Source organism: Ovis canadensis, chromosome 3, assembly GCF_042477335.2.
Source record: "Ovis canadensis isolate MfBH-ARS-UI-01 breed Bighorn chromosome 3, ARS-UI_OviCan_v2, whole genome shotgun sequence".
Classification (NCBI taxonomy): domain Eukaryota; kingdom Metazoa; phylum Chordata; class Mammalia; order Artiodactyla; family Bovidae; genus Ovis; species Ovis canadensis.
In genome coordinates this window covers 206786417-206813915 of record NC_091247.1, presented here as the reverse complement: position 1 = coordinate 206813915, position 27499 = coordinate 206786417, and the positions used below count along the sequence as shown (strand labels likewise).

General features: G+C 34.6%; 1 protein-coding gene across 10 annotated transcripts in view; it reads left to right on the top strand.

The window, feature by feature from the left end:
• ATF7IP (activating transcription factor 7 interacting protein) overlaps nt 1–27207 on the top strand; it is a 116041-nt gene extending 88834 nt beyond the window's left edge. For 4 of the 10 annotated variants that reach the window (XM_069585650.1, XM_069585653.1, XM_069585652.1 and 1 more), the window contains 7 exons: nt 4637–4701; nt 12124–12202; nt 13980–14135; nt 16282–16464; nt 16594–16620; nt 18422–18534; nt 22547–27207. In XM_069585650.1, the coding sequence (XP_069441751.1) occupies nt 4637–4701; nt 12124–12202; nt 13980–14135; nt 16282–16464; nt 16594–16620; nt 18422–18534; nt 22547–22966 (1043 nt within the window). In that variant the 3' untranslated portion in view covers nt 22967–27207. Of the gene's footprint in view, nt 1–4636; nt 4702–12123; nt 12203–13979; nt 14136–16281; nt 16465–16593; nt 16621–18421; nt 18535–22297; nt 22457–22546 lie in introns of all 10 variants that reach the window. The other 6 variants (XM_069585654.1, XM_069585657.1, XM_069585656.1 and 3 more) reach the window with 3 other exon arrangements.
• Nucleotides 27208–27499: the final 292 nt, after the last annotated feature.

Here is a 27499-nt window from a genome sequence, read left to right as displayed (position 1 = left end):
AGAGATTACTCTGTCTAATGTCATGATTGCAAGTTCCCTAAATACTTGTACAGTATCAGAATTATGAGCTCATTGGTAAAGTATCCACCTGTCAATGCAGGTAACACAGGAGATGGAGGTTTGATCCCAGGGTCAGAAAAATCCCCTAGAGGAGGAAATGGCAACCCATTCCAGTATTCTTCCTAGGAGAATCACACGGACAGAGAAGCCTGGTGGCTGCAGTCCATAGGGTTGCAAATAATTGGACCTGACTAAGCATACACACACACATCAGAATTATAATTCAATTTCATTATCCTGTTAACATTGTAGGAACATTTGTTGACCCAAAGGGTGTGTTTTTCCCAAAATTATCTAGCTTAATGTGCTTTATTAGTTGTAATGTCAGTCTGTTTCTGTTTAATTTCTTGACTGTCATTAATTATTTTTGTATATAAAATTAATAATTTTAGTAATTATTACTAGTTTTGTGATATTGCATTTATATGTAAAACTTTATATTTTAACATATATTTAACACATATACTTTAATACAAATTATATTATGGAGATCTTCATTTTGAGTTCTATTTGGAATGCTTACATATATTTGAAATTATTAGATATTAACCAAAAATATTAATTATAAGCTTGGCTTTGTTTACCATGTTAGTTAGAAGGAGGTCCTATGAGATGATATATTCTCTGATTATGTATAATTTTAAGGATTCCATAAATGGTATAAAAGTAGGCATTTAGCTATTGAGACTTGCGAAAACCTAAGCCGAGGTCAAATAGTAATTGGCTGAATATGAAGGTTGAAACTAAACTTTAATAAATCCATAAAGTGTTAAATTAATTAGTTATTTAATTAAAACTTTTTTGAAACCTATGCTTATGTAAGTTCTATTTCAGTTCGGTTCAGTTCAGTCACTCAGTTGTGTCCGACTCTTTGCGACTCCATGAAGTGCAGCACGCCAGGCCTCCCTGTCCATCACCAACTCCTGGAGTCCACCCAAATCCATGTCCATTGAGTTGATGATGCCATCCAACCATCTCATCCTCTGTTGTCCCCTTCTCCTGCCCTCAATCTTTCCCAGCATCAGAGTCTTTTCAAATGAGTCAGCTCTTCGCATCAGTTGGCCAAAGTATTGGAGTTTCAGCTTCAACATCAGTCCTTCCAGTGGACACCCAGGACTGATCTCCTTTAGCATGGACTGATTGGATCTCCTTGTAGTCCAAGGGACTCTCAAGAGTCTTTTCCACACCACAGTTCAAAAGCATCAATTCTTTGGCGCTCAGCTTTCTTTGTAGTCTAACTCTTACATCCATACATGACCACTGGAAAAACCATAGCCTGGACTAGACAGACCTTTGTTGGCAGAGTAATGTCTCTGCTTTTTAATGCTGTCTACATAATGTATAACTAGACATTATGCATTTGTATATATTTATATACCTATATCTCCATAGAGTAAGTCAATATTTTTAATAAAGTATAAAATAAAAGTTCTAAGGATTACTTGGAAATTTAGAGACCAAATTATAGCTTATCTCATTCGTTCATTGGAGAAGGAAATGGCTACCCACTCCAGTATTCTTGCCTGGAGAGTCCTGTGGACAGAGGAGCCTGGTGGGCTGCTGTCCATAGAGTCATACAGAGTTGGACACAACTGAAGTGACCTATCATGCATGCATTCATTCATAAAACATTGAACGCCTGTTTTGTTCTCAAATCATGCAGACACACAGATATGCACAAAATAGTCCCTATTCTAACTAAACTCATAGTCAAATAGGGAACTTAAATAATTATAAATGTGATGAATGTAAATTATGCAGGTTTCTGTGAGAGGATATGGGCGTTCTGGGAAGGTAGGAGAATGGAGTGAATGGCAAGATGGTGGGAAGTAGAGTTTTAAAGGATTTTTACAGAGAGGAAGGAGTGTGACATCCACGAACACTGGCTACAGGAGGGGTGAAAATGGAGTTAGAGGCACTTGGGAATGCTCTAGATGAAAGATAGGGTTGTAAAAATGACCTAAAATTTTGTTTTTACATTCCACTTATTTTCATTCAGTTATCCAGCACCTACCAACGTACACTACTAATGCACTCCTGTAAAATGCACGTGCAAATAATGCATGTCTGCTTTATGATGCTCATAATGTCCTGTGCACATATGCACATCTGTTTTTTGATGCTGGTGAAAATTCAGTGTTGGTTAAAAGTGACAGTGTCTTTTAAGAATAAAGAGACAGAGATGTTTCTTATATGATAGAAAGAGTTTGGTGTACAATTTTTGACTTTATGTCCTGCCAATTTTATTGCTTGATAGATTGATTTGTAACTTTTTACTTTCAAAATTCATCTGAAGTAGTAAAAGAAAACAAAAGATACAGTGAAACTATAAAATGTTACATTGAGAATCAAGACAAAAATCTAATAAAAGGGTAGGAGAAGTTAATGAAAAATCTAGGATAAAGAATATTATTACAGCTTTATGAATAATTAACTTTGTGTCCTGAGACAATTAAGTCAAAGAGAGAATCATTCTGGATAAGAAAACTCTCATATTTATCAGTATTTGTGTGTGTGTGTGTTTAGAAATAAAACATTTCATTAATCAGTTTAAATCTTTCCTGAATCTTGAGAATAATTGTATGAGGATAAGTCCACAGAAAATTCCATGTTCAGAGGAGTCTGGTGGGCTACAGCCCATGGGTTGCAAGAGTCAGACATGACTTTGAAACTCCCTCACCTGCTTTGGTTCTTGACTTACCTTTTATTTTCACTTGAGAATGTGTTTTAAATCCAAATGAATGACACTGCATACATATTTTTAAAAATTGATAGTAAACTGCTTATGTTTTGCTAATGTCTTGAGTGTGTGTTAATACTCGCATATCAGTAACCTGGAATTAATTTTTTTTTATTAAGTAGTATTTTTAAGAAGTACTATTTTTTAAAAATTTGTTTTATTAAGTAGTATTTAAAAAGCTTTGCAGTCCAGAAATGAAGCTGATTCATTGTAAATGAAGTAATTTTAAGATATTAAAGATATGTATATGTATTTTTAAGTTACATCAGTTCAGTGCAGTGCAGTTGCTCAGTTGTGTCCGACTCTTTGCGACCTCATGAATTGCAGCACGCCAGGCCTCCCTGTCCATCACCAACTCCCGGAGTTCACTCAGACTCACGTCCATCGAGTCCGTGATGCCATCCAGCCATCTCATCCTCTGTCGTCCCCTTCTCCTTCTGCCCCCAATCCCTCCTAGCATCAGAGTCTTTTCCATTGAGTCAGCTCTTCACATGAGGTGGCCAAAGTACTAGAGTTTCAGCTTTAGCATCATTCCTTCCAAAGAACACCCAGGACTGATCTCCTTTAGAATGGACTGGTTGGTTCTCCTTGCAGTCCAAGGGACTCTCAAGAGTCTTCTCCAATACCACAGTTCAAAAGCATCAATTCTTCGGTGCTCAGCCTTCTTCACAGTCCAACTCTCACATCCATACATGACCACTGGAAAAACCACAGCCTTAAAGTTACATACATCTTAAATATACCTGGGAGATTCCTTAGGTTATATATACACACACATGAATATGTGTATGTGTATATATGTATATTTTCTTGCTATGCAAAGAACTAAGATAATTCAGATAGGGTAGGCAGAAATTGGAAGGGCCCCTTTTACTTACCTAGCCTGTATAACCCTCTTGTTAACAGGTAGATATTTATCCTCATTTTTTTTTTAATGTATAGATAGAAATAATTGTATCTACCATTTCTGGTTTTGTCTTTTTAAATATATTGTTAAATGATTTACTTTGTATGTATGTTATGAAGATTTACAAATGAAAGGAGTGTCATATTTTGACTAGAGTTTTTTTTGACAGAAAGTGTGGATAGGATGTTTCAGCATTAGGAAACTTCTATTAATGTAATTGACCACATTACCAAAGAGAAAAAACTGATTAATCACCTCAGTAGATGCTCAAGACATTTGACAAAACTTAATACCTTTTCTTTAGAAACTGAGGCAGAAAAACATATTTTGTTTCTTTTCTGTGCTGTTTTTTCATTCAGCTATCTTTTATACAACTATATAGTTGTAGTTCTATACATGCAAAATTCATATGTATGTTTGTGTGTGTGTACAAACTCAATACAAGTTTATTGAAAAATGAATAAAGGAAAATCATCTGTGATTGAGCTATTGAGATTATTCATGTATGTTTCATCAGGATCACTTTATTTTTCTAGTGAATTTATTACATTTTTGCCATGTTACTAAGTTTTTTCTCCAGAGGTATGTAGTATGGAAGGATTATATTTTATTTAACTTTTTGTGTTCTAGCATTTAGGTTATACACATCTTAAATTGCTTCCCTGCAATATTCCTTTGGTTAGAGTTAAAATTTCTGTTTAATGGATATATGAAGTGTTTGGATTTCTAGTATCAATTTGTCCTTCTGAAAGATTTGTAGCAATGGTCTCTGAGAGAGTAATTTACGTATATAACATGTTAACAGACAAAAAACTATTGGAGAAAATTAACGTGAATTGTTGTATATAAAGAAACCTATCCTTTCACATTTTGTAGGTTCCTTTAAAAATAGCTCTGAGTTTTGTTTTTGTTTTTTTTTGATTCCTTAGAAAACCAGACAAACAAAACAGTAGATGCTTCTGTCAATAAGAAAGCAGCTGATAGCACATCACAGGTAAGATGTTTGCTACTGTTTCAAAATGAAAGAATGGATTTCTTTTGATATTCTTTGATAAAATGAAAATTATTCCAAGTTTGTTTTGTACAACTGTCCAAAATTTTTCAAATAGCTTCTCTGTGTTGTTTGACAAGAATTGAAATTTTTTGATTAGTTTCTTTTAGTGATATTGGATTATGTATAACTGACAGTCTAGTTATTTTCTTTCATACAATGTGAAGTTTTAGTCTCCACATGTAATTTCTTCCTGGCCCATCTTTTTAAGAAGGTCTCACTGGTTTATCCCTCTCCCCACGCCTCCCCATCCTCTGTCCTGCCATTGCCAGCACACACAAAGAAACCATTTTAGTTTGTTCAGAGCTGATCAGAAATAAGTTTTATGGAAAGAAAATTTTGGTTTTTCTGGCTTATTAGCATTTTGCCAGTCTTGGTACTTTTTCATGTTAAATTTAAGTCACTCAGGAGTGGAGTGACTCCATTTTTCCTGTATTAATAAAGTTCATCATGATTATTCTTCTACATTGCTTTAGGTATAATAGATTCATAGGGAAGTTGTTGCATGTTTGATGGTCTAATTTCTTCCCTTCCTCTTAATCATATCTAGAAACTCATATATTTTCCTAGTGAGAGAAAAAATCGAATAAGTCAGGCATGAATAAATGATGTGAATTTTAAAACAAGGGCATAGTGAGCTTTAATTTTGACTATTCATCTTTATTAAAATGATGGATTTTTGACTAAAGATAGATACATACCATGCTGTATAGCTCAAACTAAAGCTATTAGAAATATTTTATTTCTTACAGATTTTAGCAGGCTTTTTATATGATATTAAAGGTCAAAGTTTTGATTGTTTCTGAGGATGTCTTATAGCTATGTTTTTAATTAAAAGTATATGGAGTAATTTTTTGGGAGGCATGTAGTATAGCAAACATCGATATATTCAGTGACTTTTATGTAACATAGGAAGTCTAGCTTTACTTTATAAAGTAAAACCAAAGCTAAACAAAGAAATTACAAACATCCTCATTTCTCTCAGTAATTTTTTCTTGTTTGTTTGGACATACTAGGTCATGTTTTAGAGGAAGATGTACACTATTAATGGCTGTGTTTTCATCTTGTTATAAATGGTGATTCTTCTAGAATTGTGCTGTCTAATGTGGTAACCACTAATCACATGTAGGCTATTTAAATGAAAATGGATTTAATTTAGCCTTAAATAAAAAATTCACTTCGTCTATCACGTAGGCCCACTTCAAGGCTCAAAAGCCATATATAGATAGTAACTACTATATTGGAAAACAAAGATATGGAATATTTTCATCATTGTAAAAAGTTACACTTCAATGTTATATGACAGCCTGGATGGGAGAGGAATTGGGGGAGAATGGTACATGTATATGTATGGCTAAATCCCTTTGCTGTCCACCTGAAACTGGCATAACATTGTTAGTTGGCTATACTGCAGTACAAAATAAAAAAATTTTTAAGTTATATTAGATTGCTAAAATAAAGTATATGTAATATTGTAAACATTTCAGTGAAATTAAAATTTATATAAAAGTTTACCATACTTTTAAAATTCTTTACTTAAAAATATTCTTTTTAATTAAAAAAATAACAAAATAATATAAAATTTAGTCACACTCAGCTACTTATTATGTTCTAGAAATTCTAAAACATGTATTACCACTTCACAAGTTTTAGAATCCTAACTATTTTAGTTTACATTGTATTATATAACTTTTATTTTGATGAAGCAACTTGTTCCAGTAGATAGATCCAAAAGATACCTGAAGTGTCTGCATCAGATTAGCAAAGAGACTGTACAACGAAATTCTAAGTTCTCAAAGAATATTTTTTAAAAAATTCTTCTTGTTTATTTAATGAATTTATTTGGCTGTACCAGGTCTTAGTTGTGGCATGTGGGATCTTAACTTCCCTGACCAGGCATTGAACCTAGGCCCCCTGCATTGGGAGCATGGAGTCTTAGCCACTGGACCACCAGGAAAGTCTCTCAATGAACATTTTATTTGGCTTAACAGGAATAGTAATTCTCTACCATTGTATGAAAAACACAAGTAGCGTTGACTAGGCAGGTAATCTGTTAAAGTCATGTCTGATCAAAGGTTTGAATGAGTTCCAGTTATGGTTTTAAATAGTAACTATAATATGCAAGTTTTATTATATAATAAGAAATTATTATGGAAATATATATGGGCTGCTAGTTATAAATCGATGCTTTATTGGCTTTTTGGGTTATAGATAAAAGTTTTGTTGTGCAAAAATACTTTGATAATGTAACAATACAGTTTTTTTTAAAAAATGTTAAGAAATTGCTGTTAGCTTTTTACCCTGTATGTTACTTGGTAGCAAATAGAATCTGGTGTGAAATAGGTAGCCTATGATTCTTTACACTCTTAGCTTTCTAACCATTCAGATAACTTCTTTTTTCTATGCCAAGTCTTACTTAGTTGTACTTCTGAGCACTTCTAAGACTATCATAAGTTAGAAGGAATCTAGATGGCATGTATGGAAATGATTGTTGTTCAGACATAGCTAATGAGAAAATAATTAAAGATATATAAAATATTCTCTTTTTGTAGTCCTTGAATGAAGATTTCTCTAATGTCTTCCAAATAAGTATTTATTAGCATATTCCATATATAATTGTTATTATATATTTTATTCATAGATCTCATTTCATGTAGTACATTACTAATATATTTTATGTGGTAAAACATTATTTATTGAAACTACCATCATATGTTGTAAAACAGTGTAGAAATCATTTTCTGCTGTATCTATAGTTTTATATTACTGTTTGGAGGGACCTGAGATCCACTTCAATTTTGCTGATTTGCTAGAAGGACTCATAAAACCTGTGACATTATATTCATGGTTATGGTTTATCACAGCAAAAAATAGAGAACCAAACCAGCAGGGAAAAAAAGTAAGCATCAAGTGGGATCAAGTGCAATCAGGCTGAGGCTTCCATGTTCTTCCCTAACCAGCACTGCACAGGAGGGGCTTTCTTTCTGGTTTTTACCTTAAGTAACAAGTGACAAAAGTCTTTGCCAGGTAAGCCTGACTGAGTATCACAGCCTGAGCTGATTGGACAGCTGCTGCTTTCTGTGTAACCAGCTATGGCAGTCAAAATGCAGGACTCCCAACAGTGAAACCAGGTGTGCACCATCAGTCTTGGTGTTTGTGCAGATCAACCTTGATAAGCCAATATGACACAGTTCATTGTTTAAGGTGTTTAAGGTACATAAGAAAATTAATAATAATTTATGTAAACTCTCTAAGGGCCACATTTTTGGTAGCCAACCAAACCTTAAGGTAGTTCCCAAATTCCTTTGGAGAGATGTGTGTGGAGTGAACAGCCAGGTCTTCTGTACTGGCATTCTCTGCAGTTGTCCAAGTGCCCTATTCTAGCCTTTCAAATATATTCTTATTGCCTTTTAAATATGATCTTATTATTTGTTTTAGTATAAAAAAAATACCCTACAAAGCCAATATCTTTGCCTTCTTGAAATTTTCTTAGTGTTCATGTGATGGGAGTGGTCATTTGGGGGAAGGACACATGATTAAATTAACTTTTTAATAAAATAGATTCTTAGTATTAAAACCTGTTTGACACTAGATGTTTTTTAGCAGTTTCAGAACTTCGGTAATATGTATAAATGCAGGTATAGGCATGTAATGTCTCTTGATTACATAAGTTTTCTCAGAATTGATGGCAGAAAAGCATGAACCTAGTGACATAGAAATAATAAGATCTAGAGTCAGACAGTCTGGCAGCTGTAACTTACCTAATATGTAAGGCTTGAGTAAGTTATCTAAACCTTGGATTTGATTTCTTACCTATAAAATATGGCTAATGCTGATCTCAGCCACAAATTATTGTAGATGAAATTTGTTAATGAACATAGAACACTGAAGAGCCTGATGGAAACTGTTCCAGCTATCATGACTATCTTTTATTTGCTGTTAATAATTATTGAAATAATTAGATTTTATTTCTTAAGAAAATTGAAACAGGAGACTACTGTAGTATGTGATAATAGATGAATTTTATCAGTCAAGTTACGATAAATAAAAATACAATTCAGTAGATTAGCTCATTGATTATAGACCTTCTCTTCCTATTACAGATTATAAACTATAGAAAAATATGCACCTTATAATAGAACATTAAAACAATAAAAAGAAATAGACAAATTGTCCCTTTTATCTTTATAAGACTTACTCTTTGTATCTTCTCTAACATTAATGTAATGCAGTTTTTTTTTTTCAGTATGCTTGTGTATTTGTGATTAAAGTGAGTATCTAGGAGGAAAAAACTACTTATTTCTTGATTTTTTGATGTGTTATTTTATCTAACAGTCCCTAATATTGATAGGAAATTTCACTCCATTTAGTTGGTTTAGTCATTGATATGGTTGAATTTAGGTCTGTTTTATAATTTTAAAAATATATCATCTATTTTTTGTTTTGAGGTACTTTTCTCCCTACTTTAATTTTGTATTGATTTTTAATACTCTTAATTTTTCTGTTGTCTGTTGTCTATTCTTAAAAAATTGAAGTATAATTGATTTACAATGTTGTGTTAGATTGTGGTGTATAGCAAAGTGATTCAGTTACACATATGTATATATTCTTTTTCATTACAGGTTATTAGAAGATATTAAATATAGTTCCCTTAGATATATAATAGAATCTTACTGTTTTCTATTTTATATATAGTAGTTTGTATCTGCTAATCCCAGACTCTTAATTTATCCCTCCCTGCCTTTGGCCCTTTGGTAACCATTAGTTTGTTTTCTATGTCTATGAGTCTGTTTCTGTTTTATAAGTGAATCCATTTGTATATTTTAGATTCCATGTGTAAGTGTTATCGTATATCTTTCTGACTTTACTTAGTATGATAATCCTTAGGTCCATTCTTTTTTATGGCTAATTAATATTTCGTGTGTGTGTGTGTCTGTGTAAGAGAGACATCTTTATCTATTTATCTGTCAATAGACATTTAGGTTGCTTTCGTATCTTGGCTGTTGTGAATAGTGCTGCTGTGAACATTGAAGTTCGTGTATCTTTTTGAATTAAGAGTTTTCTCTGGATGTGTGCCCAGCAATAAGATGTTTGGATCAAGTGGTAACTCTAGTTTAAGTTTTTTAAGGAACCTCTATATTTTCCTCCATAGTGGTTGCATCGGTAATTTACATTTTCACCAATAGTGTACCCAGGGTACCCTTTTGTCCACACGCTCGCAAGCACTTATTGTTTGTAGACTTTTCAGTGATGATCCTTCTGACCAGTTTGAGATGATACTTCCTTGTAGTTTTGATTTGCATTTCTCTGGTAATTAGTTGTATTAGCATCATTTCATGTGCTTGTTGCCCATCTTCTTTGGAGAAATGTCTGTTTAAGTCTTCTGCGCATTTTTTGATTGGGCTGTTTGTTTTTTAGTTATTGATTTGTATACTCTGTTTATATGTTTTGGAAATTAAGCCCTTGTCAGTTGTGTTGTTTGCAAGTATTTCCTCCCAGTCTGTAGGTTGTCTTTTTGTTCATGGTTTCCTTTGCTGTGCAAAAGCTTGTGAGTTTTTTTAGGTTTCGTTTGTTTATTTTTGCTTTTATTTCTATTGCCTCAGAAGACTGACCTAAGAAAACATTGGTGTGATTTATGTCAGAGAAAGTTTTGCCCACGTTCTCATTTGGGAGCTTTATGGTATCATGTCTTACATATTTAAGTCTTTAGCCATTTTTCAGTTTACTTTTGTGTATAGTGAGAGAATGTTCCAGCATCATTGATAGACATGTGGCTGTCCAGCTTTCCCAACACCACTTGCTGAAAAGACTGTCTTTTGTCCATTGTTATCATCTTTGCCTCCTTTGTCAAAGATTAGTTGCCCATCGGTGTGTGGGTTTATTTCTGGGTGCTCTGTTCTGATCCATTGATCCATGTATGTTTTTATGCCAACACCACATGTTGTTTTGATTGCGATAACTTTGTTTTATTGTTGATGTTGGGAGTGTTAGGCCTCCAGTTTTGTTCTATTCTCCCAGGACTGCTTTGGCAATTCTGGGTCTTTTATGATCCCACGTAAGTTTTGGGATTATTTGTTCTAGTAATTCTTGGAATATATTTTTAACAGCTGCTTTGAAGTCTGTTAAATTCAACATCTGGCTCCACTTGGAGTTATTTTTATTGACTATCTTTTATTTCTAGTTGGTTTCTACTTTACTAGTCTTTGCCTGTTGTTCTAGTAATTTTTGATGAATTTAAAATTCAATTTTAAAAGTGGACCTTAGTTGGACAAGTGGATCTTACAGATCTGTTGTAGCAAGTGGATTCTGTTATGTTCTTCAAGGGTTTGTTAAGAACTTTTCAGTTTGGGTTTTACAGGTTTGTGATGCTTATTAACAAGTCATTTTCTGTGAAGTCATTATCGTAGAAAAGGTTTATAATTGTAAGATTTAAAGTTACATCATGGTCTTTGAATTTGGCCTATATATCTAACATCAAGATAACATTTTCTTTAATTTTGTAAAACTTTAGTATTGTAGATGAAAACCTTAATCATTTGGAGTTGACATGACTGTAAATATATCATAAAGTAATTATGATTAGCATTTATTGAGCGGTTACTGTGTGTCATGCCTGGTGTTAAGCTTTTTGAATGCATATTTGTATTAATCCTTATAATAGACTTCATATCCAATTTTTTGAAATTAAAACAAATGACATTTTAACATAAGTTCACGTAACTTGTAAGTGTCAGAACTAAAAGATTCAGTCATTCTTTTTGACTTGAAGATCTTGGCTCTTTATGTCTATGTTGTACTGCTTTCCTTTTTTATTGCCATTATATAGTTTAAAAAAATTTTTAACTACATTTCTAATAATTTTGGACAATGAGTCGATTTTGGTCAAATTGGATGTCATCTGATTATAGCACATTACATCCTGTGATACCGTACCATTCGTTAGGGAGAAAAATAGATTATTATATGTAACCTAATTCTGGCTTTAAAGTTGCCTTTGGTCTTTTTGTGAATTAATGTTGATAATTTAGTGTAGGTTTGGTCAACATTTAAATATTAGAAATGAATTATGTTTACATTTAATCACTTAAAGCACCTGATAGTCACTCTAATAGCTCTGTGTAATTGACAATATAACTAAAAAAGAAAATAATTTATTGTGGAAGATTTTTTTTTTTTTTTGGTGGCAGATATTTGACTCATGAGTATCCTTGGGTCATTATTCTGACAAACACTCTTGAGGTAAAGTCATTTAGGGGTCCGGATTGAACCAGGCTGTGCATTATCATTGCTTCCCCTCAGTATCGTTTTATTTGCCTTATGCCCACCAGAGTTCCCATAGCAAAATGCAAATATTTTGTTTTTTAGAGTGGAAAAGCCACAAGCAGTGATTCAGGTGGTGTCATTGATCTCACAATGGATGATGAAGAGAGTGGAGCTTTACAAGGTACTTAAATATAAGTAATCGTACTAAGGAATGCTTTGGTACCATTTTTCTCTCTTAACTCATTATACTTAGTACAAATCTTGACAGCATTTTTTGTATCCTTTTTAGAAAGAGTTTTTAAGATTAGAATTAAAAAATAGAAATCAAATCTTGGGAGAATATTAACAAAGCATAAAGGAAAACAGAGCAACTAGGAGAATATTTAACTTATGGAATACTTCTCTTTTTATATCTGTTATTTCACTTGATCCTTACAATAATCCAGTAATGCCTGTTTTAGAATTGAGGAGAGATTCAAAGTACGAATTAAATCTAGGTCTTTAGACTTTAAACGTTTTTTTCGTATGTGTATATGTATATTTTAACGTAGGTGTTAAATCAAGATATTGTTAAAAAGCATGTATACCCAGAATTCTCAGTATTATTCTGTTATGATATTTAGAAATTATATTGGTTAGCTGTTGAACAATATTCCAAGTTATTCTTCCACAGTGTTAATAGGTGTTTTGTAAATAAAAACTTTCATGGTTAAATATGCTTGGGAAATGCTGAGTTAAAATTATATGGGTGTTTTTCCTTCATACAGATATCTCTGAACCTTTACTGTGCTGATTTACAATGTAAATCTCCAAGAATGATTCATAGAGTATTTCTCAAACTTATTTGACTGTACAAAATAACTTTGAAAGTGAAAGTGAAGTCGCTCAGTTGTGTCCGACTCTTTGGGACGCCATGGGCAGTAGCCTGCCCCAGGCTCCTCCATCCATGGGATTCTCTAGGCAAGAGTACTGAAGTGGGTTGCCATTTCCTTCTCCAGGGAATCTTCCCTACCCAGGGATCAAACCCAGGTCTCCCACATTGTAGACAGACGCTTTACCATCTGAGCCACCAGGGATGTTTATTCATAGACATATCTGTAAAACTTTATGGTGGTAATTATATAATGCGTGTGAAAAATCTAGTAGAATCAGATGTTATTATACCTTTAAGACATTAATTTTAAAAAAAAATACTAGCGATTTTAAGAAATTATATTTTAGGAAATAAGATAGTTCAGTTGGTTTTAGAAAAATAAAATTAAGTAGCTATACAATTCATTATGTGACAGAAAGGTCAGGTTTTTTGTATAAAACTGATATAAAATTAGAAGATTTATGTCATCATTTGTTGGGGTTGAATTCACGCCTGTCTGATTACTGTTTAAACCTTTCAAATTTTCTGTATTGCTTTTACTATTTTTTTAATACACAAATCTTAATGAAAGAAATTTTCTAGAGCACAAAAGTAAATACTGATTATTTGTAAGAGGACACAGATAGGGCTGGTTTTTGATAAAAAAAGTAAAATATAAGTTTGTCATCTGTACTCTTGCCATTTCCCTTTGTAGCACCCCTGCCTCTTAGAATCTCTCTCCGTTGCCCCACCATTGAGTGTTACTTAACTTCTCCCATCTAATGTGCATTTTCTTCATCAACACTCAAATATTAAAGTAGCTGCTGCTAAAGCCGTAAGCTTGTTTTATTAAAAGTAGGATTCTTTTCATTTTTTAAAAAAAATTACAACTATATTTTCTTTAAATATGATTTAAAATCTATGATAGAACCAACAGTGAAATATTTAAGGTTCTGACTTGGTTTTCATATTGGCAGAAGTACACTTAATTAAAATACAATGAAATTGTTCTCTTAGTGGTAAAATGCAACTGAATGGCAAAGATAAACTTGTATATCTAATATTTTTCTATCAGTAATCATATTGCCTCACTTTTAATTAACAGACCCTAAAAAGGTAAATCATACCCCTGTGTCAACCATGAGTTCTTCTCAGCCTTTATCTCGACCATTGCAACCCATCCAGCCGGCACCACCTCTTCAACCATCTGGAGTGCCAACAAGTGGACCATCTCAGACAACCATACACTTACTACCTACAGGTAAACTTGCTGAATCACTGAGCTGAAACTTTAGTTTTGCCTGTTGAGAAATATGACTGTGAAACTGAGTGGAAAGGTTAGACAGAAAATTAGCTCATTTAGGTAAGTACCAATGTATGTGATTACTGGATCATACAGGAAGAATGTGGTTTTGCAGAAACTGCCAGAGTAGAGTGGCTGTACCAGTTTGCATTTTCACCAGCAGTGTGAGGAAGAAACTGTTGCTCCACATCCTCACCAGCATTTGGTATTGTTAGTGTTTTAGACTTTCCCCATTCTAACAGGGATAGTAGAATCTCATCGTTATTTGATTTGCGTCTCCCTGATGATATATTATGTTGAGCAGCTTTTCCTGTGCTTGTTTGCCATCTATTCATCTTCTTTGGTGAGGTGTCTGTTCAGATCCTTTGTCCACTTTTTAATTGGGTTGTACATTTTCTTACTGTTGAGTTCTAGGAGTTCTTTGTATGTTTTGGATGGGTCCTTTATCAAATAATGTCTTTTGCAGATATTTTGTCCTTTTCTTCACATTCCCTTGAGATGAACTTGATTTTAACCCTAATTGTGTTAGTAATAAGTTATAAAGGCTACACTTTTTTTTAAAAGATAAGATTAAGAATAACCTTCATTATTATTTTTTATTTTTAAAAGAATTGTATTGGCATATTCCTCATTGTCATTTTGAAGACAAAGTGTGTTTTTGAATGCAGTGTGACTTAATTTTGCAGACAGTCTTTAAACTAGCAGCACTGATACAGAATGGTTATAAAGAAGAGTTAAACTATATATGTCTTTGTCATCTGACAGTGTAAACAGCAGAAATGAATACGGTTTCTCTGAAAGGGATGAATATAATGATTCATTCTAATTATAACCAAGATGTTAAAATTGATCAAACGAGAGTTTTTCAGTGATTCTTAACTAGAAATTGTTTTAACTGGCCTAACACTACTGTCAGAAGATAACCATTAATATTTTCCCTGCTACCTCTCAAGAAGCTATTAATTAGACATTTTCAAGATGTAGTTTGTATCTCCTAATCTGTTTGGAAGCCAATTAAGACAGGTCGTCTTCTTCATAAAATAGCCCATTGCTTAAGAAATTTATCTGTGAAATGCTTTTCTCATTAAGGAAAGCATTGAGCTTACATGGAATTTTATCCAGTGAAATAAAATGACAGTCAATTTAGATGATTTAGAAAGAAGTGTTAATAATATAGATAATAAAATGGGAAATAAAGAGATGAAGAGCTAAGTATTCCTCCTTATATACTTCTTCTTTGTAAAGACTCACATTGAAAGTTAAGGCTAAGGAGTCTCTTTATCTTTATTGTATACAGTTTTTACCTCCAAATTTGTTTTATTGTAGAACATATTTTTCCATAGGAAAGTATATTGATTATTGATTTGTATTATATAGCTAACACGTCATTTGTAAAATGTAGTTCTAATTCAGAAAGTTATAACAAAAAATTGTTAACTCCTTAAAATCATTGTTTGTACTCCATGCTGTCGGTGAACATTTTAGAACTCATTATTGATAAATATATGTTAATATCACTCAAGGCATTAATGTTCTCTGGAACATAAATTAGGGGGAATGCCATGATAGAGAATGAAGAAGCCTATATTTTAATAGGTATTTCATTGTTTGGAATAGGAGGTGATTTGACTCATCTGAAGAACCCGTAAGTTATAGTAGCCAGTCAGTTTTTTGAACTATGGGACCACAAGTTACTCTTTTGAATTTATACCCATCAGTAGAAGGCCTGGAGGGCCTAAAATTCCACTCTGCTAAGAATAATTTAACATTGAGGAAGGGAAAATTCACCCTTCTAAGTCACTCCTATCAGATCATACTCCCCAAAGTCTAAACCCTTTCTACATCTTCACTTGTTTATTTATCTAGACAGACTAGAGTGGGAAGGGCCTTGGACATGGTTGAGGTGTTCTTTTCTTCTGAAACTTGGATTGTACTAATATTAACCTTGGTTGACCCTGTCATTCTTAACTTTTTCACAATTATAAAAGGAAACTCTTGTCTATTATAGTAAGTTAGATTTTGTATAAAGTGAATTGTCATTTAATATTGCTTACTTAACGTAGAATTTACTGCATCTTAAATCTATTTTTCTGCTTTTCATTAGCTCCAACCACCGTGAATGTAACACATCGTCCAGTGACTCAGGTGACCACGAGACTCCCTGTACCGAGAGCTCCTGCAAACCACCAGGTGGTTTATACAACCCTGCCCGCACCACCAGCTCAGGCTCCCCTGCGAGGGACTGTTATGCAGGCTCCTGCTGTTCGGCAGGTCAATCCCCAAAACAGTAAGAGACCCTTTTCCTGTTTATGTTGTTCTTTTGCATGTAGTTGGAGTGGCTTATATTGATGTTAGATGCAGCAAAAAGTGTTCAATATCATACTAAAACTATTATTCATTCATTTTCTTTTCTTAGGAGAGTTAACCAGAAAAAAATGGACTGGTATCTAATTTGTGTTCTGTGTGTTGTCTTCAGTTTAATTATTTATGGCCTACTTGATTTGATGTTGGTCTGTACCATACTTTAGAGACAACTTGCCTAATTAAAGTGGGAATGATCAATTGTGACTTAGCCCATATGGAGATAATGGTAAAGGATAGCCTCCAATGAGAGTCTTAAAGGTATGGAAAGTGGCTGAGAAATAAAAGATGGGAAAATGTTTAAGGTAACTTGTAATTTCCGTGTGTGTGTATGTGTGATGGGAAAATGTTTAAGGTAACTTGTAATTTCCGTGTGTGTATGTGTGTATGTATGTGTGTGTGTATGTATATACATACACACATATATATATGAAACATATATGTTTTCAGCTGCAAAATATACAAACAAGTTTATATAAAGGATATATTTAAAGCTTAAAGAAAAATAGCAAAATGAACCACATATGAACTCTCCACTAGGCTAAGAAATAGAACTTTATCAAAATCTAAAAATCTATGTATGCCTGCTCTTAATTGCATCCTATTCCCTTTCCATCAGAGGTAACCATCACCCTTACTTTCTGTTTTTCTGTATGGTTTTGCAATCTCTATAGGTATCACTAAAAATATTCAGTTTCGCAAAACTTAACAAGCAGGGACAAATCCAGCTGTTTATTGAAACTTCAGTCATGCCATTATTAGGTGATGGCTATAGGAGAAAATAAACTAAACAGAGTCTCTAGTTCACATTCTGGCTTTAGCTTTCTCAAGTTTACAAGAGCTTTCTCTGGGGAAATCTGTCAGCAGTGTCTTAAATGAATTCTGGGAAACAGGGCTCACCCCAGGCAAGGTACCCACAGTAATGGATATATGGCAGAAATATGGCTGAGCTATGAGTGGCTTCTAAATTTTCTCCATTTTTTAATTTTAAAAAAATTTTATCTTTGGTCACACTGGGTCTTCATTGCTGCACATGAGCTTTCTGTAGTTGCGGGGAACAGGGGCTACTCTCTAGTTGTGGTGTTCAGCTTTCGCACTGCGGTGACTTGTGCAGTGCAGGCTCTAGGGGCTCGGGCTTCAGTAGTTGCAGCTGTAGAGTAGACTGGGCTCCAGAGCACAGTCTCAGTAGTTGCCCCATGGCATGTGGGATCTTCCCAGACCAGGGATCAAAGCTGTGTCCTCTGCATTGGCAGGTAAATTCTTATGCACTGTACCACCGAGGAAGTCTGCTTCTAAATTTTCTGCTTTTGTTGCCCTGATGTCTGTATAAAGTTTTCTGTTGGATGAAATGAGTATCCTCAGCTGATCAGCAGAGCATGGAAAGGAAGAGAGGAACCTTGTTAAAATGAGGCAAGATTAACTTGCCTGTTCTGGAGGCAGCAGAGATCTTTGTGAAGAAAGCTTCATGTTTTCTATCTTTAGAGTCACAGTGCTCCGTTCTGGCCTATCTGCCTTCTGTGTTATGTGTACCTCCAGTGTTTCAGTGTGCTAGGATTTTGGGTATGGATTGCATTTCTTTCTTTCCTATGCTGGATCTCCTGTTCACTTTGTCTCCTATTGTCCTTTGTTAATCTTGTCTCTCGTGTGGCTACTTGAAGAAAAGTTCATGGAGGTAGACTATTTATTTTGGTAGCTTGCATATATGAGAATTTCTTTATCTTCATGCTTGAATGATACTTTAGATGAGTATAGACTTCTAGGTTAGATATATTTTTCCTTTTGAATTTTAAAAACATCACTTTACTGATTTTTAAATGTTTAATTCAGTGTTCTACCAAATTTAGAATAGAATTCGAATTCTATCACTTCATTTTCTTTTATAGGTGTTACAGTCCGAGTGCCTCAAGCAACTACATATGTTGTAAACAATGGATTAACCCTGGGATCAACAGGACCTCAGCTCACAGTGCATCACCGACCACCACAAGTGCATACTGTAAGTGAGGACCCTTGGCTTCACAAAATTCTCACGTATAACACTGTCAGATACCACTGCAGTTAGTACTTCTTCTTTAAACTAGTTATAGCAAAAGAAAATAACAGGTCTTCTGTTTTTCCAGCAGATGTTTATTGAAGAAAGTAGATCTTACCATTATATCTGTCAACATTACTCAAAAACACTTCTGGGTAATGATGGTTGGGGAGTATAGAGTTTGCTTGTGGTGGTGTGCAGCATATAAAAGAGTCCACGTCTGGGGCGTGAGAAGTGGAATAGACTATGTTAAACTTATGGTTAGGTTAAAGAGCGCATTCTTGAGTAGTGAATATTTTTTTAAAGTACTGAATATTTTACGAAATATTGTTGCAGGTTTAATTTTATTCTCAGAATTTTATACTAGTTCTATTACACTGCTATCATTTTATTGGTTTTATTTTAAACTTTTAATTTAAAAAAATTTTCTAATTTAACTGTAGTTGATTTACAGTGTTGTGGTAGTTTCAGGTGTACAGCCTCAGATTCTTTTCCATTATAGTTTATTATAAGATATTGAATGGAGTTGCCTGTGCTATAGAGTAAATCCTTGTTTACCTATTTTATACATAGTGATGTATATCTGGTAATCCCATACTTCTAATTTATCCCTTCCCCTCTCCTTTGGTAACCATAACTATTTTCTGTGTCTGTGAGCCTGTTTCTGTTCTGTAAAGAAGTCCATTTGTATTATTTTTTGGATTCCACATATAAGTGATATCATATAATATTTGTCTTTCTCTGACCTATCACCTGCTACTTTTAATCATCCAGTGGTATTGGGAATTCATTGGTTAAGAGATAATAGAGAAAACCAAAGATTTCTCCTTAGTTTTAATCTCCAAATCAATGTCACATTATCCTGTGACCTGACTGTAATAGTATTTGGTATGATAGAGTGTGTGAATGGAAATGCTGGCTCTAATAGTGGTAGGAGATTGAGGCTGATACCACTTTTTACTAAGCAAAGCATCCTTTTTAAAATATACATAGTAATGGCTAAGTTTGTGAAGGGCTTTCTATGCACCAGGCACTGTTAATTTATGTGGTCCTTACACAGAAATTCTTTAGAACTCTAGCTTTCTTTTTTTATCCTTTATTATTGGTATGGCAGCTAATGTACAGAGTGGTTGAATAACCAGCCCCAGGTCATACCTCATAAAACCCAACACATTCCAGTTCCAGAGCCTGTGCTCTTAGCAGCTGTTATTTTACTGTCCCACTGCAGTTAAAAAAGTCGTGTTAATGGAGCACTTCACATATACGAGGCACTCTACTATTGTACTTGTATTATTTTATTTACTCCTCCCAACCCTACTGTGTGCTTAGTCGCTCAGTTATGACTGACTCTTTGTGACCCCATAGACTAGCCCACCAGGTTTCTTTGTCCATGGGGGTTCTCCAGGCAAGAATACTGGAGTGGGTTGCCATGCCCTCCTCCAGGGGATCTTCCCAACCCAGGGATCAAACTCAGGTCTCCTGCATTGCAGATGGAGTCTTTACCATCTAAGCCACCAGGGAAACCCTTGAGAATCAATATTCTCTGTTTGATAGAAGAGGCTACTGTGTCTTAGCGATATTAGGTGATTACTCAGTGTCACTGCCAAACTAGTGTCAGAGGCAGAGCCATTTTAAAACTCAGATTTTTCTGGTCCCAGCACCTCCAGCATGTTGGCACAGTGCTTCAGATCTAGCCTTGTAGGATCTGTGGCACATATCTCATTACTGTTGTTTGCAACTACAAACAACCTACTTCATCCCATATTCCTTCGAGAAATATATAGTAAAAATGTCCTATTTATGCTGCAGTTTTGTAAATGTGATGATCCATCAGAGCTTTTTTTAAAACAGGATTCCATATGAATTGTCTTATAATAAATACACTATATCTCATCAGAGAAGGCAATGGCACCCCACTCCAGTACTCTTGCCTAGAAAATCCCATGGATGGAGGAGCCTGGTTGGCTGCAGTCCATGGGGTCGCAAAGAGTCGGACATGACTGAGCAACTTCGCTTTCACTTTTCACTTTCATGCATTGGAGAAGGAAATGGCAACCCACTCCAGTGTTCTTGCCTGGAGAATCCCAGGGACGGGGGAGCCTGGTGGGCTGCCATCTATGGGGTCGCAAAGAGTCGGACACAACTGAAGCAACTTAGCAGCAGCAGCAGCAGTATCTCATAGGAGAAACATTCTTTTAATTTAATTTTAATAATATTTTTAACTGGGAATTTTCAAATATATATAAAAGTAGAAAGACTAGTGTAGCAATCCCCACCTACCCATTACCTGTCTTCAGTAGTCATCAGTCTTCAGCAGTCATAGCCAATCTTCTTTCTTCTGTATTGCCACCCACAAACTCCTACAACCTGTGTATGCACTGGAATATTTTGAAGCAAATCCCTGATATATTATCTCTAAAACTTCAGTAGAAATCTCCATTGCAGTGGCAGAAACGAAGCAGTAGCTCAGTTGACTTAACTGTTTTGAAATATGAGAGGATTTGGTAGCCTCGAATTTTAAGAATTAGAAAGGGCTGTTATAGGCTGTAAGCTATTATCATACTCCTTAAATTCCTACTCTTTCCAGTCAAGTTCATGACTGCAGCCTTCTTCTCATAGATCTTACTAGTTGTGTGTTTATTTAATGTTATTTACTTAATTTGAGAGAAGTAATACAGTAAGATGGCCAGTATTCAAATCTGTTTTTCTTCAGCTTTCGATGTTTCATGTATTTGCATTTGCTTTTTTCCCTCCCTCTAACTTTATATTTATTTTAGCTTTTAAACTGTGTTTCTCCAGATGTGTATATGATTTTTTTCACTTCACATATAAATTTCAGCATATTTTCATTTCTTGAGATTATTTGGCAGATCCTTTTTTGAGTTGTTACTGCGTGCACACTACTAGCACTGAACTTTGAAAAGGCATAGAGATTTAGAAGATATCAGATCTTCACAGAATTCACTATTTAGTATATGCAAATTATCCATTTAATGAAATGCATATTAAAACATAATTTTGATAAATGAATTTCAGTTAAGGAGATCTTATTTTTTTCATGACTTCCAAACTAAAGTCATTGAGCAATAATGTTTCACTTGGGGGGAAAAAAAGACCACTTATATCTCTGTTTCCTGGCTCTTACTTAAATCTTTTTGAAAAACTGGTATCATTGTAATCTTAAAACCCAGATGATAATAATGTCCAGCATCAGGTCAGTTTGTAAGCTTAGTATTCATGCTTTTTCATTATCTGGCCTTAACTTACCTTTCCAAATTTGTGTGTTCTTCACATTCTCCGTGTTTTTGCCCATAAATCCCCTCGCTTGCCTATCCCCATGCCTTGTTCATGCTTTTACCTGTTAGCAGAAAGATTCACAACTATTTCTACATTTCTAAATTCTCTCTCTCACAGTCCAGTATAAATGTAACCTTTTTCATGCAGACTGACCAAGAATATAATATACAGTCAGTGTTATATGTACTTAACTTATAAGAATATGCTACTGTCTTTTTATGGAGAAACAGTCTGAAAATGAAAGTAGAGTTGATACTCAAATTTTAGATGATTGATAGACTGCCAACATATGTTATTAAAAAATATGTTATATTAAAACAAGAGTCTGTGGTATAGATCATTAAATCATTAATTATTTTATCAGAAGTAGATTATTATTTCAGTTTCTGTCAAGATGATGTTCCATCAGCCAGGGCTTTTGTTTCCCAAGGAAAACTCAGTATCTCAGACCCAAAAAGCACAGAGGGAATAATCTCAACACTCATCTTCTGGGTCATGAACTGGTTTCAAATCATCAGGGAGAACTTGCCAGATGTGTGATATTTGCTATTTCCCAGTATTCTTGATGTAAAATGAAGACTCTCTAAAAGTAAGTGATTTCTAGGATGTTATAGTTCTCGCATTAAGAAACAGTCCTTTCTCCAATCATTATCCATCAACATGACTCTTTTTTTGTTAGGAGCCCCCACGCCCTGTGCACCCAGCACCCTTACCAGAAGCCCCACAACCACAGCGTCTGCCCCCTGAAGCTGCCAGCACGTCTCTGCCTCAGAAGCCTCACTTGAAGTTAGCACGAGTTCAGAGTCAAAATGGCATTGTACTGTCCTGGAGTGTTCTGGAGGTGGACAGAAGCTGCGCCACTGTTGACAGCTACCACCTGTACGCTTACCACGAGGAACCCAGTGCCACTGTACCCTCACAGTGGAAGAAGATTGGCGAAGTCAAGGCACTTCCCTTGCCTATGGCATGCACTCTCACCCAGTTCGTGTCTGGCAGCAAATACTACTTTGCAGTACGAGCCAAGGATATTTACGGGCGTTTTGGACCTTTCTGTGATCCTCAGTCAACAGATGTGATCTCTTCTTCGCAGAGCAGTTAAACCTTGGAGCCTTTCTCTCTTCCTCTTTCAGAAGTTCTACTTTTTGGTCTTGTTTTAATCTTGTGCATGATACCCATTGTAAAATGCACATTGTGCAAGATTTCTTGGACCGATGTATATATACACTACATTTGTTTATAATCAGAATAAACTCAGCCCATAAAGCAGGATCTTTTCCTGAACAATTCAGGCTTCAAGGTTTTGAAATGTAAATGTGCACCTTGCTTTAGTTTTGAGGCTGGGGTATATGTGTGGTGTGTGCTTTTCTGTATTTATATGTTTATTACAGTGGAATCTCCCATTTTCATTCTCAAATTTACCTCTCTTCCAGTGTGAAGTAAGTAGATCAAAGGATTTGAGGTATGTATCTGGCATGATTCTGCTTCTACGTGATCTGTAGGTTTATAGATAGATGATTTAAACTGACTCTAAATGGAACCCAAAGGAAAAATAAAAAGCAAAATGGTCAAATAGTTTAAAATAGGTTAATTTGAACACAGGAAAAGATCTTTTCATGTTTTCTTTTGTCTTTTCTGGGTTGTCAATCGATGAAAAAGAATTGCAGTGGGCCCTCCCTTTTCTAATCAGAGATTTTTTTCCATTTATTTTTGTGCCTTAAGGATTAACTGCAGAAGTAAACAGGGCCATTTTTCCATTGTGGTTTACTCTTCTCTGTCAACCTTTCATCCTCATTTCTCCTTTCTCTCCACCAAATGTAGCACATTTCCCTCAAGTAAATTTTAGACCAAGGCTTTTATATGTAGTCTCATCAGTGACATCATTACATTTAACTTGCTCTTTTCTTCCAAGAAAATTAATGCTTTTTATTTCTGGTCACTATTTAACTCTGTGTAAAGTGAACCAAAAGAAGACCACATTGTATAAGCCAATTTCCCTTCAAATATCTTTTAATATCTATGTTGCACACTGTCTTAGAGATTATGAAAGCAATTCTGGTTTACCTTATCACCCAAAGCATACCTTATCACCCATAGTATTCTTTCAAAGAAAGTAAATAGTAAAATTCACAAAATACAGTAAGCTAAACTATCAAGGGAAAGCTCCATTTCTTCTTTATCCTCATATCATTCTTCCTGTATTAATCTTTTCTTTTGATGGTGCTAAGTTTTGTCTGATTCACCATATGTCAGCTTTGGATACGGTTTAAAGTATATCCTTTGGGGTCATTTATGTAAGAATGACTTTACAACTTCTGTGCATCTCTGTTCCTCTTCAAAGTTTTAATCAAACTTTGGTCATGGATTTTCTATTTGAGTGCCAGTTATACTGGTATCAGGTACATGTTGGAGTGTAGGTAGCTTAAGACAGGAGAGATGGCGTAATTTGGGGGATGAGAGTGGGGTTGGCGATGCTTGGAAAGGAATTTATGGAGTTTGTGGAATACATTTTCAAGCCATCTTCCATATCATATTGGAAATCATATTCCTGCCTTCTTAAATGAGTTAGTCATTAATGTATGACTTATAAGAGGGAACTGTCACTTCCATATTAATGCTTCTTTGTTTGCATCTTCAATGGCTTGTAATAGGAAACATTCTACTTGTAAAGAAACTCTCTTTAGAGACTTTTACTGGTCACTGTACTGTCAGGTTGGATGTGAAGTTTGATTGATGTGGAGGAAAGCCTACAGATTGCCTAAAGTAAATGCTCCAAAATCTTCCTTTTGCTTTCAGAAAATATACCACAGTGAGAATTAAAATTTCCATGAGTCATATTTGCCAACCAACTATGTAGGTGTTACTCATTGTGGGTCTAATGATGATGGTAAAGAAATTGCCAATGTCATGCCAATGAAAAATTTTAAAGGGAGAAGTTGATGATCTTCTAGATGTATGTGAGCATCTGTCTTATATCTGCATGTACATATGTTTTTACCTGCAATGGTTGCAGTGTTGATTATGTGTTGAAGATCATTTCAGTTGACAGAATAGAAAGCCCATGTTCAAAATTGTCCTTTATTGACCGGTTTTATGGTCATGTGATAATTTGCTTACCTAGCCTAGAAAGCTTCCCTTGGTGAGTACTTTATGTTTACTAATCCTTTTTTTTTTTAATTATGCTTTTTTTAAAAAAAAAAATTATGCTTTCATAGCATTATATAATCAGGTGAAGAAAGCCCAGTAGAATGAAAATATTATTTTGACCTATACTGTGTGATTTCTGTCAGAGAAAAAAGAAATAACTTAAATAGTAACCCTAAAAAATAGATTTACTACAGTAAAATAAAACTTTTTATTCCAAGTGGTGGAGGGAAGGTACAAAGAGAGATTGTAATTATTTGAGGGAAAAGATATTATAAGATGGTTTCTTTCAATTAGCCTGCCACAGAATTTATAGGCAACAATTATGTTGGAGTTACCAGTGGGTGCTACTTGAACTCTAGGTTTTCATTTCAGGCAGGTTTTTTAATGTTGAAGAGAGCTTTCTGTTTGGTTTGTTTCTTTAGAGACAGAGAATGGAGGGCTCAACTAGAAATAGCTACTGGTCACATATTTTTTAATAGCAATCACACTTCATGGTACCTTTTTTAATTTCATAGTATCTTTTCTCAGAGTATTACAAATAAGCTTAATAATCCCATTTTGGGAATGCAAGTTTGCTACTTTTTTAGTCTGACAATACTTGTGTAAGTATTGCCTTATTGGAAATCCTGGAAACTTCTGATACTTCAGCCTGAAATAGAGGATGTTTATATGACGTTTAAAGGTAATGGTGATGTTTGTTACTGTCTACTTTGTACTTTGTCGGAGTAATTTTCACCCAATTTTAAGTGTGACTAAGCCTCACATTTTAAAATTACATTCTTGCCAGTACATTTATAAAGTATATACAAAGACATCTGTTGGTAACAGGTAACTTTATGAGGTAACTATATCCCTCTATTTCTCTGGACTCACTTTTTAAAACATGCAGAATACTGTGTGCCATTTAACAAAGTCGAAGTTCATGAGAGAAATGAAGAGCAGAGCTTGCTTCCTTGAAAAGTGAATGTTTGTTGGGTTGCCATTTGCCTCACAGACATGTGTTCCCCACTGTCCCAACCCCCATTGCCAGATAGGAAATGAAAAGTTTGATTGAATAAAATGACCTCAAACAAGGAGCTTAGGACCACCTGTCAGCAGAACTCCTTAGGCAGGCTGCACCATACAGTTATCTTCCTGTGGCCGATAAGTGTTAATGTGGGTTTTTTTGTTTGTTTGCTCTTTTGCTTGTATTTTCCAAATTATTGTTTATGCAGCAAGGTGTTAATATTGCATGATATGCATTTATCTTGTTCCACAGATTTTCCAGTACTGTAAAAGATTAACAGAATAATGCCTGCGTTATCCTCTTCTCTCACTTGTATACACTGTGATGTTGGCACAGTACATTATTGCAAAGACTTCCAAGTGTTCTCCCAGACTTTCCTTGTGGGGCTATTTCAATATCCTGTGATTTATTCATTATTTTAACTTAATCATTGACCAGTCATTGGCCTGTTTTATTCTGATTTCCAGAAAGACCATGTCCCAGTATTAGATTATTGCAAATAACTCTATTTAAAACCAGTGTATAATTCTGCCTGCCTTACTCTCTACTGGGTAAATGATGGCCCCTCCCCTTTCTGAAAATTTTGGGACAAACAAAAAAGGTTAGAACAATTCCTATAAAGTGTTTCATTAGTGTGGCAGGTTTATCCAATTCCAAAAACTTATTTTCCTTGAGCCAGCCAATGGGGAGGAATAGAATGATACAAACATGTGTTTTGTCTTCTCATCTTCAGTTTTATCATGCTAAGTTTGTCATTCTTTATTTTTCACTTGTAGAGTCAAATACCCACCCTTTATATTTAATTGCTATCTTAAAAAAAATTATTTTTTTGTAAATAAGATAACTGGGCAATCAGACATCATTTGGGGAATCCTGGCTTTAGAATTTTATCAGCCATTTTCAAAATTAAATATAAAAATAATTCCTTTGTAGGAAACTTGCATCCTAATATTTCTTTATTACAGTTGAAAGTGTAAATAATGACAATGTAAGACCTTCTGATGTCTAATAGAGACTGGGCTGTAGCAAGTTGCCCTATTTTTATTAGGTTTTGAAGGTTTTTGTGGGTTGTTTTTTTTTCTTTTTTAAATGTACAGTAGAGTGGTGTCTGTATAAGTGTTAACTGTAGTGGGATTTTGTCCAGCAAGCCTGAAATTTATACTTTGAAATAAACTACTGGGTTTTTAACATTCTGAGTACTCTGATTCATTCTGTTATTCTCAGACCTTATGAGTATTCTTTTCTTCTGCGAGTCTCTCACCTTGTTAAGAGTCACTGTTACACTGTTCAGTATGGTTTACTTAATTTGACAGCACCATGACACTCAAACAACATATAACCCTCCAGCTTTGAAACGTTGTTAGGCAGAGCTGCTGCTAGGTTAGATAAGCTGTTTTTAACTAACAGGTGACAACATTAAAGTCTGCTGTATTATGTTTGTGCACCACAGAAAGACTTCGACTGTTGCTTGTTAATAACCAG